Source organism: Branchiostoma belcheri, unplaced genomic scaffold, assembly GCF_001625305.1.
Source record: "Branchiostoma belcheri isolate BF01 breed outbred unplaced genomic scaffold, Haploidv18h27 scaffold221, whole genome shotgun sequence".
Classification (NCBI taxonomy): Eukaryota; Metazoa; Chordata; class Leptocardii; order Amphioxiformes; family Branchiostomatidae; genus Branchiostoma; species Branchiostoma belcheri.
Window position 1 is genome coordinate 192,461 of NW_017803725.1, and position 15,480 is coordinate 207,940.

The window sequence follows — 15,480 nt, forward strand, 5'->3', positions numbered from 1 at the left end:
AGAGGCCTAGGAGACCGACATATCAGTCAGCCTGGCCTAACGACTGAGATGAAGTGACTTTGAACACATTAAAGACAGTTACTTGTAAAATCATTGTTTGGTCTTTCATTTATCACAATATATAATTTTCTTTAAGTACAAATGGTGAATTTTGATGTTGTTTCTATGATAATGAAAGAATGATTAATTGTCTGTTTAGGTACATTATTCTCTTGGCTTGTAAATTAAAAAGTACTTTGCGCGACCAGATTTTTTGTTTGCGCGCCCAAATGTTTGCCTGCGCGCCTAACTTTTTGAGGCTAGGAGCGCATGCGCTCCTAAGCTAAAAATTTAGTCTGGAGGGTTGAAATCAAAACATAGGCGCCTTAGCAAATGTTAACAGATTCTATTCGTTTTAATAGATACAGTCTGCCACGCTTTGATATTCTACGATTGCAGACTCGATCGGTACTACTTGCAACTTATGGGTGTTAGAAACAGATACATCGGCTAGGACTGTTAAACAATATCTGCGCCTATAATGATCGCAACAACATGTCCGATGATTACATTTATAGGACTGTATACAGATAACGTCATTAAGTTAATGCTTCTTCTCAAAGTAGTATCTTACCTGTGACGTAAGTGTTCGGCCGGAAATAGCGCAGGTCCTCCAGAGGCTTGTTTCCGTTAAACACAGTCCGGGACCCCTCTCCGTCTATTATAGCCCTGTATGAATGAGATAAAGACTCGAGTTTATCAGCTTACTTAGAACTCGCAATAACGATCATATGCATTATACAGCGAGGATAACGATGACTAAGAGAAATAATTGTTCTGTTTTCGTCGATATTCACATAAACGTCGCTCACCTGAAGTTCAGTTTGACCTTTCCGAGTGATTCACTAAGATAGTAATGTTTTATACTTTCAACAAGACAAGTTCTTCGTATTTACATAATGACGACGAACTGGCCGGTATATGGGTATGGATAATGAGTATGGATAATGGCTTTGTTTTTGTAGATTCGTACATATGTGATATATGTTTTGACATGTCCTGTAAGTACTTCTCTACGTTTTGCCATATTGTTTCTATTGTATTATTGGTGTGTTTTATGTGTTATGTGTCCAGGGCCCTACTGCAAAGCAGTGCTTTATAACTGAGTGGGCCACCCTGGCTAAAGAAAACAGAAAAAAACTAGAAAGGTAAAATTTGCAAGGCAAATGCATAATGTTTACATTTGCACATGGTCTGCTCTGTAAGTTCTTACTTAAACACATCCATATATATGATAAAAGCAGTCTAAATCCCTCATGCTATGAAATTGCAACATAATGTAACTCAACACTGGTTACATTGGCAACAGACACAAAATTAGTTCAGGTCAGAGGTAACTGTTTGGAGAAGAAGAGGAAGAAGAAACTGAGCAAAAACAATATGGTTTTTTTTCGGCAAACATAAAAAATTAAGAAGGAAACATGAAAAGAAATATAACAGAACAATAAACTGGGATGAAAAATAGCTGCTGGAAAGGTACGTACCTGTGGTTGGGTAGAGGTGTCTGCTCCACACACCTGTCCTCCCACTCGTCAGGTACTAACTCCTCACACACCTCCGCAGCCGTGACGTCATGACTCACGTTCGCCAGCGGCCCGGGAGACGGCGGGACGAAGTCGGCTATCACCGCCGGAGACGTCAGGATGTTCGTGTAGCCTAGTTGATTTGATATGATTTAATTTATTAAAATTGTAACAATACACGTAGAACAAAGGCAGGTGTTGCTGGTGTTGTGTCCCATACATATAACAAATACATGACAAGCAATACTCATTTTAAATAAAGTGAGGAAAGTCGTGTGAAGAGCCATTCCCAAGGAAACAAGATCGGCGGCATGTCGGGATTCGAACCCGGGACCACTTGGTCAAGCCCTTACGCCAAGTCGAGCCCTTACGCCACACGACCCCACTGTCGGTTAGTTACGGATAGAAGAAAAGATTTTGACTTTGACTTGATTTAAATGTAGATATTTGCTTAGTTAATTGCAAAATTAAGCTTCATTAAGTCTCAACATCAAGACACGTGCATATGAACAAGTTACAACATTACAGAGAGAAGTATGGCATTTCAGTTCACACAGCATCTGTAAAACTATCAGTTTTTATTCTCTTTACGTTTGGAACAATTGCAGACTATTCCAGGGGTTGGACATTTGAATGCTCAGACATAATCTAATCGACGCAATTTCGTATGTACTAGAAACTATCATTTGATCGCATTGTCTTGATTACTCTATCTATCTTTTGATAATTTTTTAATGAGCATACTAAAATCCGACGGGGTACATACTTACCCACAGTGTTGTTTAGGAACAGGTTGTAGTAGTACAGGTGATCGTGTATCAGTTCCAGATCCTCGTGGGCTACCTCCACAGCGTGGCCGATCCCGAGACGTTCAAAGTTGTGGAAAATACCGTCCTGCGAACAACAGGAAAAAATGCCATTGCCTTTTCTTGTTAAGCAACTTGATTTTTTAACAGGAACTTCTTTATAGTTAGAAATCATAACAATTGTTATGTTCCTTACAAGACTATAGACTTACACTCTTGTAAGTCTAGACTTGTATTGAAATTAAAACGAAAATTGCTAAGAGACCATATTCTTCATTCATGTATCTCTTTTTCTTAAATTCAAATCACAAGACAAGGTGACGCTGCACTGAAGTTCAGCAACTTACTAGTATTTTGCCAGCGGCACTTAACAATAAACACAAACATAAAAGACAAAAAGGACTAAAGTGTGCCAACGTCCCCCACCCCACCATACGATCATTTCAATTACAAAAGTATAAGTATCTTTTATATCTTTTACACGGAGAGATTCTCAGTCGAAAATAGTTAGAAGCGTTGGGTCTGCGGGACATAAGTTTGTGTAAGTAACATAATTTTGGAAGGATAATTGTAGTCAGCAGTGATTGAGGATGAGCCTTTAAGTACAAGGCAGAGTTTAAAATATATCTCTTTGGTGTAATCCTTTAGTGTATCTTCTGGGACTAAATAAACAAAGTTGCCCACCGTACCGTGTACATGACGACACCATGTCCCTCTATCTCCTCCAGTAGTTCACAGCGCCCGTTATCGCTGTAGTCGTAATTAAAGCTGAGGCACTTTGTAGCAGGTAGAGCCAGGCAGTCCCGGGCACACTTCTGTGCGTAGGGGTAGTGAGCCACGTGGTGAGGCTTAGACAACACTCTCCCTGCAAAAACACAGGATGCAACGTTTACTTAACAGGACGTTCCATTGTGGTAGGCTTGAATAAGATTGACGAGGCACATTTCTAAAAGCTTTTGCTTATACCAAGCGTTTTAATAGCCCAATATACTAGTTGGAATGTATGTGTATCTGTATCTGTATCATTATACCTGATATACTAAACAAAGCTGTTCTATATAATGCCATATACTCTATCGAACATAGAGCAGCGTAAAAGAGGGCACCGCGTCCGCTCAGATCAGCTTGTGCCGTGGACGCCGTGGGAGACGCACGTACTGAAATTGTGCTCGTGCATTCCTATTGCTAATGCATATATATACGAAAGGGCGAAGCTGTGGGAACCAAAACCACGACAATGACTCACCAAGACGCGGCGCTGCAAAGTACTCCAGATTGCGGGTGTCGTGTGGATCATGCCCGATGCTGATTTCCACGTGGATTTTGGTGATGTTGATGTTCTTCCAGGGGACGACTTGGTCACCGTACACCTTCCGTCCGTATCCCACCGCTTCCTACGAAAAAAAATTAAAGAAAGAAAAAAATGAAAACGAAAGCCCATCTATGTTGGTTCAAATCATAGTGTACAGTTATTGAAGTAAGGTATCAGCAACGTCAGGGCCCTTTAGCCCTATCTATTTACCAATATATATATTTTTTTATTTCATCCCCCCCCCAAAAGGATGGATAAATTTTTAAAAAGCGTATTGGTAAATGGGAGGAAAGCTTTCTAGCATTAAGAACATAGTGGATAACGTAATACAGATTCTGTTTCTTATTCTTTCCTCACATGACATAAAAGCAAGTTTGTAACCTTTACACGTTAACCACATTGTTTTCTGATTTTATTTATCTGTTTTTGGTGTTTCACATGTTCTTTCAATATAAGTTTTTCTGTATGTTTATCTTTTGTCTTTAAAAATTTAAAAAGGAATGCTTTAAAAAAAATCTTGAACGGGACAGCGGGTGATATAGACTTTCGGGGAACTTTGTCCCACCCATGGCGTCACGCACCACGCATTGAACATTACGTATTTTTAAGGTTATCGGTATCGGTATAATGAGTGTCGTGCGAGACTTATTTATAGGTAAAGCGACCAGTTTCAACGATAGCATAAGTACATCTTGCTTCTTGCCTTTTGGTTAACTAGAGCTGAATCGTCCAAGGCGACAGCTGACGCGCGAAGGATCCCGGGATGGCTGGTGGAGATGAAGTCGGGAGTGACCCTGCCCCCTGGCAGCGTGACGTCATATGTCGGCAGCTCACACGTGGCCAGGGCGGTCTGCTGGGCCGAGTTGGTGGCCGTCACGGTGAAGTAGAGAGGCACTCCTCCTCGTAAAATCTTCGTGACGAAACAATATTACTGTTACTCACTATCAACACAAAGCAGTGTACAATCCTTAGGTGCAATACCATGACACATAATGTGCAATATACCATGCCTGCATGCACAAGAACTTTAGAATGAAAGTCTCAGACATTCACATCAATTTATGTGTAATTTTAGATTTTAGAAGTGAAATTCAGATCATTAGGCCAGACCGAGAAAGCCGATAAACCAGCTAAAACCCCGCGAGTGCATGTACATTGGGCAGGAGGTGAAAACATTTGTTAAAATCATCACGAATACCTGTGCCACTATTGTTGTGAAGCCTCCCAGCGGTTGATCCAACACCTGGTCGCTGCCTCCCCTGGTGACGCCGACAGAGTAGGTGAGATCCACCTCGCTCCTGTCGTCATCCACGGCCAGTTCCAGCAGGAAGGCCGGCTCCGTGTAGTCCCGTCCGTACTGCTGCTTCACGATGCAGTTGGTCGTCTGGGCTGCTCGCCTGGCCACGCCGTTTTCGAACGGCTGCAAAGACGCAATGCATACCGTACGTACATAGAGGAACCAAAATCCAATAGTCTCTCCAATAGGCCAAGACCTTACCACATACCGGCAAACTTTATAAGAATGCATTCATAACTTCTAAAGTTAAGCTGATAAACAAAAAAAAACACCGTTACACATGCAATAAAAGCGTATTAACCTTCTGGGCAAAAGCTGTTAATGTCACAAAGGTAATAATACAACAAAGTACTTTGTTTTAAACCCCTACGTAACATTTTGAATAAAGCAAGTACCGAAGAATAGACTTTGAAATCAGGGGGAGATGTGTCCGGTTCATCCGAGTTGATGGCGAATATCGTGGCGTGGATGGTCGGGGTGGCGTATTGCCAGAGGAGTTTGTTGATCAGGGTTTTCGTGATGGTTTTGAACGGCAGGGGTATCGTCAGCTCCAGGATACCACGGAGCTCCAGCCTCAGGGGAACCAAGTTCATGTCCATTCGGATCCTGAAAATGGCATAGTCAAATTCAACACGAATTCGTAGATTTCATACCTCCATGAAATATATGGTTTTTGTAAAAGGTTTTATATTTTTCTCATTGACTATGGAAATAAGGTCGTAATTAGCATAATCTAGGGTTTTTTAAATTCAAATGACAACATTTTAGTGTAAAATCCCTCTCCTTTGTCATACTAGTACTTCATTTCAACATGTCCTTATTAATGATGCAAATGGAGTCTACATTAACATAATATATGCATAGTGGTGTTAACCTTTGAATAACTTACACATGTGAAAAGGTATACAATTCCCACCAATAAGGAGTCACAAAATTTTCTCATTAATTATGCAAATTAATTCATAATTTGCATAATTGGTATCTGTTGATGTTCCGCCTGCCACAGTTAAAATAGATTACATATATAAACGTACTATTATATAAAACACTGCAATTATAAAATGCCCTCCTTAATTATGCAAATTATGTCCTCATTTGCATAATTTGCATTCAGTTATGGTTCTCAACTCTCTCTCAGTTACCTACACACCAAAATGATAAAAATACGTTGTTCCTATCTGGACTTATTGGCTTTTAGAGATTTCGCCAGAAAGTCCCCTTCAGTTCCAGAACAAGGTCATCCACCAGGAGGGCCATATTTTACCTTGACCTCCGTCTTTCTAAGACTTACCAGCATACCAAATATCATCACAATTTATAAAGGCGTTTTGAAGTTATGCTGACTACAAATGTGCGGAAACACAAACACACAGACAGACACACAGACATCGACAGACACGCAAAAACAATACCTCCATTTTTCATTGAGGTAATTACTTATCTTATTAATGCCAACGACTACAGCTTTCGTATTGCTATAGCGTCGAACTTGTATGGTAACATATTGTGCCATTGCCAAACTTATAATTAGGCATATCAATATGATAGGCAGATCAAATTTTGGATCCCACTTCTGACACCATTTTATGTTTTTTGGCCCACTTGTAGATACTTAGACTACGGCAGGAAGACGGTTTTCTGTTGTCTGATGCTAAGGATAAGTAGAGAATTTTGACAAGGTGCTACCTCAGAGTTTGGCCTGGAACAGAAAGAAGAGAACTTAGATCTAGCTTAAAGGGTGAGCTTGTGGATAGTCATGATAACCAGGGATAAAATGAGTACAGAGATTACAGAGAGATGTCTTTCCGGCTCTCTTACTGATACAGCATACAACAGCAACCGTTTCTCACCCCACGTCCAACGGGAACTTGGTGAACTGTAGTTCCGCCTTGCACGGAAATGACGTGGTCATGACGTATCCTGTGATTTGGAGCCTCCCCTCAAAAAGACCGAGCCATACAGTGAGGCTACCCCAGACTTGGCAGCCTACGGAGGGAGTCACTGTTACCTAACAGGGAGAAATGTATAGGCTTAACAATAATTACTTTAGTTTAATAAACTTTTTCATGTATTATCTAGTTATTGCACAGTCTGGTGTATTTCTCAAAAGGAGGTATCAATGAGCTAATCATAGAGCGGCAGTAACTTGCAATTCACTAAAAACTTACACAAATCAAGCACCCCCCTTAAATCATTCAAGAGAGACTGAAATATGACTAGTATTGAACTTCTGACACTCCACTTCTTTCGATTACTGACCGATTACGATTTAAGTATTTTTGTTATTTGCTCGATTTGTATATATGGCTTCTTACTACTTTGTTCAAGTACTTTATTATTTATGATCAACTACTCCTAAGTTTGTATTATTTGGAGCTTGACCTCTGACAGCTCAACTCTGCATGATCTTGTATTTTGATTTATGATTTCACTGTTACGTTTAATTATCATTATCGTATATTACATTATTTTCTATATGGGCTCCCTTGAAAATCAGCCCCAAGGGGCTGAAGGGACCACCCATGTGTCGTCAAGATAAATAAATAAATAAATAAATAAATAAATAAATAAATAAATAAATAAATAAATAAATAAATAAATAAATAAATAAATAAATAAATAAATAAATAAATAAATAAATAAATAAATAAATAAATAAATAAATAAATAAACTAGTGGCCTTTCTTTACACACACCGTGACACACGTACGATATAATATGATAATCAAAGTTTCACAAGTCATGAGGTATAATGTCGCATAATACGGAAGCACAGACGTCGAAGAAGATATAATAATACAAAACATGATGGACGGAGACAATTTTCTTAAACTCTACATCGATATGAAATTGTTATAAAGAATCGGTATTTAGTTTTGAATGCTACTAGTGGTGGATTGTATATCATATCCACCACTGCAAATATAAGGGTAATTTAGACAAACTTTTAGTTTCTACCCCTACGGCAATGTTCAAGAAAGAGAACAAAAGTAAAAGGGGCAACAAATTATGAAACTGCAAACTTACATCAGCCTGCATTGACAGTATTCGAACGTCTGTAGTGAACGTCACGCCATAGCTTCCACCACCTCCCCACCCTGCAAAACAGGTCAGTCAGTCATGACATATTTGGGTCATAAAATTTACTAAACATAACCTTACTAAATACACAAAAACGCAAATATTGAGGAGGTACCACCACTGTATGTTCTGGACAGTGAAATAACACTACAGTAGCACAGACAGCGTAAGTAGTATCTCTTAATTTTAAACATCATCTTTAAGGCAGCTAGTTTTTAACGCTATTTGGTGACAGCAAGTTCCACTAAAATTCTTCTTACCAAAAATCATGACAATCGGTCCAAGTATGAAGGGGACTTGGTACCGGAAGAAATCCACGTTGTATGGCCCGATTGGAATTGTAAATGACAGCTTCTTATCCAGAGATGTGAACTGGTCTTTGAAGACCTGATGCAGGGCGTTGTCAATAGCTGCAATGGCCTGAAAAAATGGAATATCTTAAACCATATAATGGTCTATAGGTGCACCTGCCAGTTTTGTGTACTGTAAGGCCACATCGACTCAATTTTATGGATAACGTCCTTTAAAGACCCCCAAACTAGTGAGTGAAGGCGAAAAATTCCAACCAAAAATACAAATTCTGCTAAACTACAGGAATACAAAACTGGTATTGTAAATTTGCGGCAGTACTTAGCGACGTATAAGACAAACCGGCGCATGCTGGCTTTTTGCGGAATTTATAAATCGGCACTGAACGTATGTACTGAGTTCTTGAGTCGTAAAGCTTCGGTAGCCTGGGTGACCGGCTCCGTATTGTCCCTAAATAGAGCCAGGCCAGAGGCCCGGTGACGTGACCTTTTTTTTCGGAGAACAGGCGAACGAAAATCAATGCGCGCGGATGTCATCCATAAAATTAAGGCGGTGTGGCCTAAAACAATCATCACAGAGACTGGGCATAGCGTGGGAGGTATAAAGGTCCTGGCAATTTTTTACCGTCTCATGTCCGTGAGGTCCGATCTTGGTTATTTGGTCATTGGAATTCTAAAGAACAATTCTTAAAAAAGACTGCAACAGGACTATCGACCATTTGATGTACGTACGTATTGTATCGAGACGGAGTTTCAGCTCTGTACTATATGCATATGACTGTTACATTATTCATATTTGCTTCTTAAAAATTGGCAATGTTACTAAAACAATGCTTTCTTTTCTTTTTACTTACTATGTCACGATAAAGCGTTCGTAGTTCCCTTATGACCTCAGTGACGTCATCAGCTATCATATTAGCGTCGTCTATTAGCCTCTCAATGTCGCCTAATAACAACTGCCCCATATCAGCAATGCCTGGTGCAGCAAAAGAACAAACACAAATGAACAAAGCCAATATTAAAACAAACCAATGGATAAAAGCAGCGAAAAAAGTACGATATAAGTATCATTGGATATCTATATTGGAGCATAGATTGATACATAGATTAAGGGGAAATTGTCTGTACATTTTTGTTGTATTATGATTGAATTAAGTTATTGCTTGATGAAAAGTGTCTACTTCTCTTTCTCCTTCCAGACGGTGTCAACGCTGAGGCTTGGCAAACTCCCAGCTGAAGTCTGGTCCTGCTGAAGACGCTCACATAGGGGAGGCACAGGTTATCCAGCACTGAACACAGCGTCACTTGGAAGGTGAGCTGAAATGATAATTTTTGGTTTTACCTCTTTACTGAATGAATGGGTAAACGACGAGACTCAATGAGCGACTCATGAAAGGTATAAGACGTATGACCATGACTTATTATACCAGCAAGGAAATATGTCATTTTGATATGCTTTAAATTATAGTTACCTACAACATTTGTAAAGCAAATGCATAATGTTTACCTTCGTTTATGGTCTGTTCTGTTAATTCTTACTCAGACACATTCATATATTTGGTCAAGACAGGAGTCTAAATCCTTCCTACTATAACATTGCAACATTATGTAACCCAATACCAGTTACCATAGTGAGAGATGTCAACAAATCAGGTCATTGGCTACGTCAGAGATCGGTGTTTGCAACGGAAGTAGAAGAAACGCAGCAAAAACAATGTTTTCCTTCGATAAACATAATTACCTCAACTCCACCTGGAATAGCGACAATTTTGTACTTGAAGATCACTTGTGCAATGTCGAGAATCTGTAGGTTTTCTTCTGCATGTCCAGCATCTTCTGCCGCTGTTTAAGGAAATACAAGTTAGTAAGAAGCGTGTTAGGCTCAATAGATAAGGCTTATATTTCATTGCGGTATATTTCTATCAACTAACATTGTTTAAACAGTTTAACAAAGTTGGGTATAAAGATACAATATTACAGCTTACCAAAGGAGGGGTCGATGATATCAAAGGTCTTCCTCCATAACCCCAAACCTAGCGTCAGCTGGTTACTACAAGGGTCAATTATTGCGAAGGCACTGAGGGACCGCCTGGTGAAGACAAGATTTAGGTCGACACAGCACGTCACGCCCAGACAGTTGTCCTCGAAGAAACAGCGCATGTTCTGAGGAAGATGTTGTCTCAAGTCGGGACATCCTGAAGAAAAAAAAGAAATCCACATTGAACAAATACCTTAATCTGCCAACAATCTGTGAAATGTTTTAAGCACATCTTCTATTTTATTATTTCCTACATATGCAGCAGGCTGACTGACAGGAGTGGTAGTAGTAGTAGTAGTAGTAGTAGTAGTTTGCACCTTACAGGTGTCTGTTGATATTTCAGAAGTAGTAGAAGTAGTAGTACTAGTAGTAGTAGCTGTAGTAGTAGTAGTCGTAGTAGTAGTAGTAGTAGTAGTAGTAGTTTGCACCTTACAGGTGTCTGTTGATATTTCAGAAGTAGTAGAAGTAGTAGTACTAGTAGTAGTAGCTGTAGTAGTAGTAGTCGTAGTAGTAGTAGTAGTAGTAGTAGTTTGCACCTTACAGGTGTCTATTGATATTTCAGAAGTAGTAGAAGTAGTAGTAGTAGTAGTAGTAGTAGTAGTAGTAGTAGTAATAGTAGTAGTAGTAGTAGTAGTAGTAGTAGTAGTAGTAGTAGTACAACGAAAACAGCAAAGTTCTAAACACTACAAATAGACACTATACTATGGTACGATATAGGGAGGATATTACCGGTAGAAGTACTTACGGTTTTCTGGTTTCCTGTAGTTGTTGAGCAGGGTGGCTCTGGAACCAGTGGCAGGGTTCCCTCCGTCACGCAGAATTCTCCTCAGCGCTGCGTCATCGAGTGTCTCCGGTACAGGGCAGGACGTCTTTTCTAGGTGAAGCGACTCCTAAGAAGAGAAACATCAGCAAAAAAATAATAAATTGATAAATGCTTTTTAGACAAGGCATACCAATATACATAACTGCAGAACTGATGTGGAACATAACAATACAAATGCAGTTCTTGATAGTTGCTGTGATTTTCAGGAATCTGGTTTTACTATGATAGCTACAATAATAGTGCTATTTGCTTACAAAGGTCTACTCCATACCAACATATTGAACATATTGAAATACAACCATTGGTTGTACAATATACAATGCTACATCCTACTAAATGCTTTGGAATAACCCTACAAACCAGAAGACGCTCTACTGTCCGTTCAAGCCTGGCCTTGGCATCCGCCAGTCCAGACAACACCATGAACTCCAACACTTTGGAGAGTTGCAGACTTCGGAAGTCAAAGTCCAACAGGGAGACGATCTCCTTCAAGTCGGGAAGATTCAAGCTACTGACAAAACCTAGTGCAGGAAAGTGAACGAATCAATGTACTTTTCAAATTGCAGTTGTTTGCGTTATACAAGAGATGTATCCGTATTCATATGGCATGAAATGCAAAGCAGTGTGCTTTGTATATCTGCTAGTGGTGCCACATTGACTAGATTTTATGGATGTTATTGAAACAAACATTCCCGCACTTATTTTCTTTCCTTCCAAGAAGCAGGAGGTACTAGTGGGATGCGGGGGGTGATGAAAGTGAATGCGGCAATTTTAGAATAACCAGGTGAACTAGCTTGACTCATACATGGACCCCCTCCCTCTTCTACGATATAAAATCAGCTGAAAATAAGAACCTTTTTTTCATTTTTCGCTATATTACTTCCGCTCAAAAATCTTTGAAGTAAATAGACCACCTGGAAATATCGGGTGGCACGCGATGGCGCAAATAGTATCCCATCGTTTTAATGCGTAGAAATGTTGTTTTCATATCCATATACATGTATGATTCATTGCAATTATTACTGTTTGATGTACGTTATCGCAACAACTTACTATAGGCTAAGTAAGAATCGAGAAAGAAGGTCTTAAAAGAACCAGGACAGTCATATGAATTTGGACCTTTCATTCCTCAGTTTTTCATACCCTTTGCTTGGTCAAACCATTGCCCCACGTCCCTTTTCTTTACTTCATGGATCTGGCGAAACGCTTGATCCAGGTCGGAAATGTCTGGTAAGATTCGTGCCGGGGAGGTGTCTTCTTCTCTGGAGCCTCCAAAGTTTCCGGTCGATACGACAACGAACTGTAAGGTAATGTACAACGAGACATTCACAAGAAATATTTTTGGAATCTTTTATTATATCTAGATTTATAAATGCTTTAAGATTTATGAATCTAGATATAATACACGTTCACATTTTTTTCATTATGTCAAGGCCTTATAACATATACTTATATTGATAACAATCCATCCGTAATGTACGCCTGGGTTTATTGTCTTGACTAAGAAACAAACAAGCATCTAAAATAACAACTACAAACCATCCAGACAATCGTCTATCTATATATAGCTAGGGACCATTTAAAACTGTACGGATCTGAAAATATCAAGGCGGTGAGTTGATTGTACCTGGCGTTTTCCATAATCAAAGAATTCTAGGTTCCAGTCGCCGCATTCTTGTCGCCAGCCTGGGACCACCATGTCTCTCTTCTCCGTGAAGCGTGTCGGATCCACTAAACCTCCGGACTGCGTGTTTCTGATGGCCAGGTGGATGTGGTTAGGCTGACAGCTGGAGGAGGACACTGTACCAATGAGAGTTCCTTTGAAGACCTGGGTTTTTGAAGACATTCAAGAAGTTATTGAGGAGACGTGTATGACGGCAGCCAACCACTAATTTGCAGTGCACCCAACATCTCCTGTAAGATTACACAAACTAACTCTCGGCAAAACAGATCTCTGACTTTGCAAACTACAGAAGGAAATGGGGGAAACTTTCAGCAGCTTACCGATGATTATGATGATGTTTTATAGGGAAACAAAAGATCAATGCTGTTTTTTTTTTCAAAATAAACATGCGTAATCCATAAGGTCAAGAAAAAGCTACTCACTATATGTCAATTTACTTTAACAATTGATACATTGCCTTGTTTTAACAAAATTATTTTTATGAAGCGTAAAGTCTTTAAGCTGTATTTGGAGTTAAAACTTATGGTCCAACACAAAAAAGTTCTTTCTAGCTTTCGCCCAGTCACTCTGGTCTTCCTCAGTAGACTGACCCAGTGAAGCTTGTCACGTGGCTTCTTTAAGGCGTGACGTCAACACTGAGGAAGACCAGAGTGACTGGTCGAAGCTCTAGGTGAGAGAACTTTTTTGTGTTGGACCAAAAGTTTTAACTAAAAATTGACATGTAACTACCAACACAGATGAACATCCATGACATTAAAAGTATTTAATCTGTTGCATCATCTAAATAGTTTTGTGTCATCTCTAAAATTGCTCACCATAATTAAAAGATCAATTTACCCGTTTCATCTCTTTTTCGGGGAGGAAGTTTATATTGTCAATGATGACTTCCAGTTTTTCCATAGAATCCGTCGTTATGGTCACTTGGTTGCTGCCCGACCTCCTTATGATGCCTGAAAAGGGGGCGCCGATCTGTAAGAAAAATCATAAAATGTAAATTAGCTCGAAACTAGAAATGCACAATGTTTACCTTCGCATATGGTCTGCTCTGTTAAATATCACTCAAACATATTCATATATATGGTCAGACAGGAGTTTAAATCCCCCTCGCTATAAAATTGCAACATGATGTAACCCATTTTATCATGGTAACAGACAGTCTGGTTCAGGTCATTGACCTTTTTGGTTCGGAAAAGAAAAAGAAACGTTGCATATCGAACTGTATGTACTACATATGTGCTATATGCTATTACAACGGTATGTATGCGTCCTATAGTTTTTATCAGATAAAGCAACGATTACAGTCTGGAGGCAGAGCTTCATCTTCGTGTCAATCTTGCACCACCCCCAATAACGAGATAGGTAGTTACTGCAAGTATTGTAAGTATAAGGTATAAAGTTACTTGTTGCCCGGCGGCTGCCTCTAGCAGCACCCCTTGTTGAGCGTAACGCCCTAGACCAGTGCTCGGGTAGAAGCCATCCCCGCATGCGGCCGACTCCAGGTACTTTCTGGGAAAATCTTGGTCAGCTTTGGCTCCGAAGATTTGCTCAATCAGGGACTTAGCTTCGTCGTAACTAAAATAGAGAAAGGCCTAGAAGTAAGTTTTGTTTCACCTTATCCTTGCTGCCTAACCATCGATAACTGTAACAAACATTTAGTACCAAAAGGCTACAAAGACGAGATGTGAAGGCTGGACAATTCGAGAAGTTAATTCAAAGGAAGTAGGGTAACGCGGATCAGTTCGACAAGTTCGACAAGATATGTGCAATTAGATCAATAACATTGACCAATACAATAAAAGTTTCTCGTATCTAGAATCTGTCCAACAGTGACAACGTACCCGGTTTTGATTCCATTGTAGCCGTCTTTGATGGATTTGATGAGGTCCACAGTCTCGTTGTACGCAGAGAGGAAGATGTTAGGAATCCGGTGGACTTCTTGTATGGGGCCCAGGAGTCCGTTCAACAAGTCACGAAGCTCAGTCACAATCTGTTGTCTCATTGCATTCTGGAACAAAATAGCAGGATAGTATACAGACAACTGACGAAATGTCTCTGTCATCAATACTTGAATGGGCAAGCAGAATGCCTATGCAGCTAAATTCTGGTCTTGTTATTTGGAGATTCCTAATTTTTCTGCTTTGCACTCAGGGTACGGAAAATGGTTGAAAAGTTGAACACATGCCGCTACCAGTGGAATTGTCTCTTGCTGTTATGCTTGCATGGTCATATGTGACACACGCGCTATAGAAACGTAAATAAGCGCGGAAAATGTAAAAAAAAAAACAAATATACCATATATGGTATGGGGAGGACCCTAATTATTCTATGGAGTGCCTTCCAACTGTTTTCTACTGACTTGTAGTTACAATGACCTACAATGTCCACTCCATAGAAGCGTATAGTGAAGTCCGTGGACTCTACTTGCTGGACCGCCCAGTCGTCCAGCTCCGACAGGGACTCAAACGCCACGGAGATGTCGTCAGATATCTGTGCGAGGTCCTCCCTCAGGTTCATCCAATGAAGTGTCTTCTCTGGGATACAAAATGGACAAATCTTGAAGTACTGTTTA

The 15,480-nt window shown here is 39.9% G+C and overlaps 1 protein-coding gene across 3 annotated transcripts in view; it reads right to left on the reverse strand.

The window, feature by feature from the left end:
- Window positions 1–15,438, reverse strand: part of LOC109470382 — a 54,319-nt gene extending 38,881 nt beyond the window's left edge. For all 3 annotated transcript variants that reach the window (XM_019769319.1, XM_019769317.1, XM_019769318.1), the window contains exons 1-23: window positions 15,288–15,438; window positions 14,750–14,916; window positions 14,312–14,483; window positions 13,749–13,880; window positions 12,855–13,055; window positions 12,371–12,527; window positions 11,588–11,748; window positions 11,150–11,294; window positions 10,352–10,561; window positions 10,108–10,208; window positions 9,548–9,683; window positions 9,221–9,342; window positions 8,319–8,478; window positions 8,005–8,075; window positions 6,828–6,985; window positions 5,373–5,583; window positions 4,879–5,100; window positions 4,384–4,590; window positions 3,615–3,762; window positions 3,058–3,233; window positions 2,333–2,456; window positions 1,524–1,695; window positions 614–708 (exon numbers count right to left, since the gene is read on the reverse strand). In XM_019769319.1, coding sequence (XP_019624878.1) covers window positions 614–708; window positions 1,524–1,695; window positions 2,333–2,456; window positions 3,058–3,233; window positions 3,615–3,762; window positions 4,384–4,590; window positions 4,879–5,100; window positions 5,373–5,583; window positions 6,828–6,985; window positions 8,005–8,075; window positions 8,319–8,478; window positions 9,221–9,342; window positions 9,548–9,683; window positions 10,108–10,208; window positions 10,352–10,561; window positions 11,150–11,294; window positions 11,588–11,748; window positions 12,371–12,527; window positions 12,855–13,055; window positions 13,749–13,880; window positions 14,312–14,483; window positions 14,750–14,916; window positions 15,288–15,425 — 3,586 coding nt within the window. In that variant the 5' untranslated portion in view covers window positions 15,426–15,438. The remainder of the gene's footprint in view (window positions 1–613; window positions 709–1,523; window positions 1,696–2,332; window positions 2,457–3,057; window positions 3,234–3,614; window positions 3,763–4,383; window positions 4,591–4,878; window positions 5,101–5,372; window positions 5,584–6,827; window positions 6,986–8,004; window positions 8,076–8,318; window positions 8,479–9,220; window positions 9,343–9,547; window positions 9,684–10,107; window positions 10,209–10,351; window positions 10,562–11,149; window positions 11,295–11,587; window positions 11,749–12,370; window positions 12,528–12,854; window positions 13,056–13,748; window positions 13,881–14,311; window positions 14,484–14,749; window positions 14,917–15,287) is intronic.
- Between the last annotated feature and the right edge of the window lie 42 nt (window positions 15,439–15,480).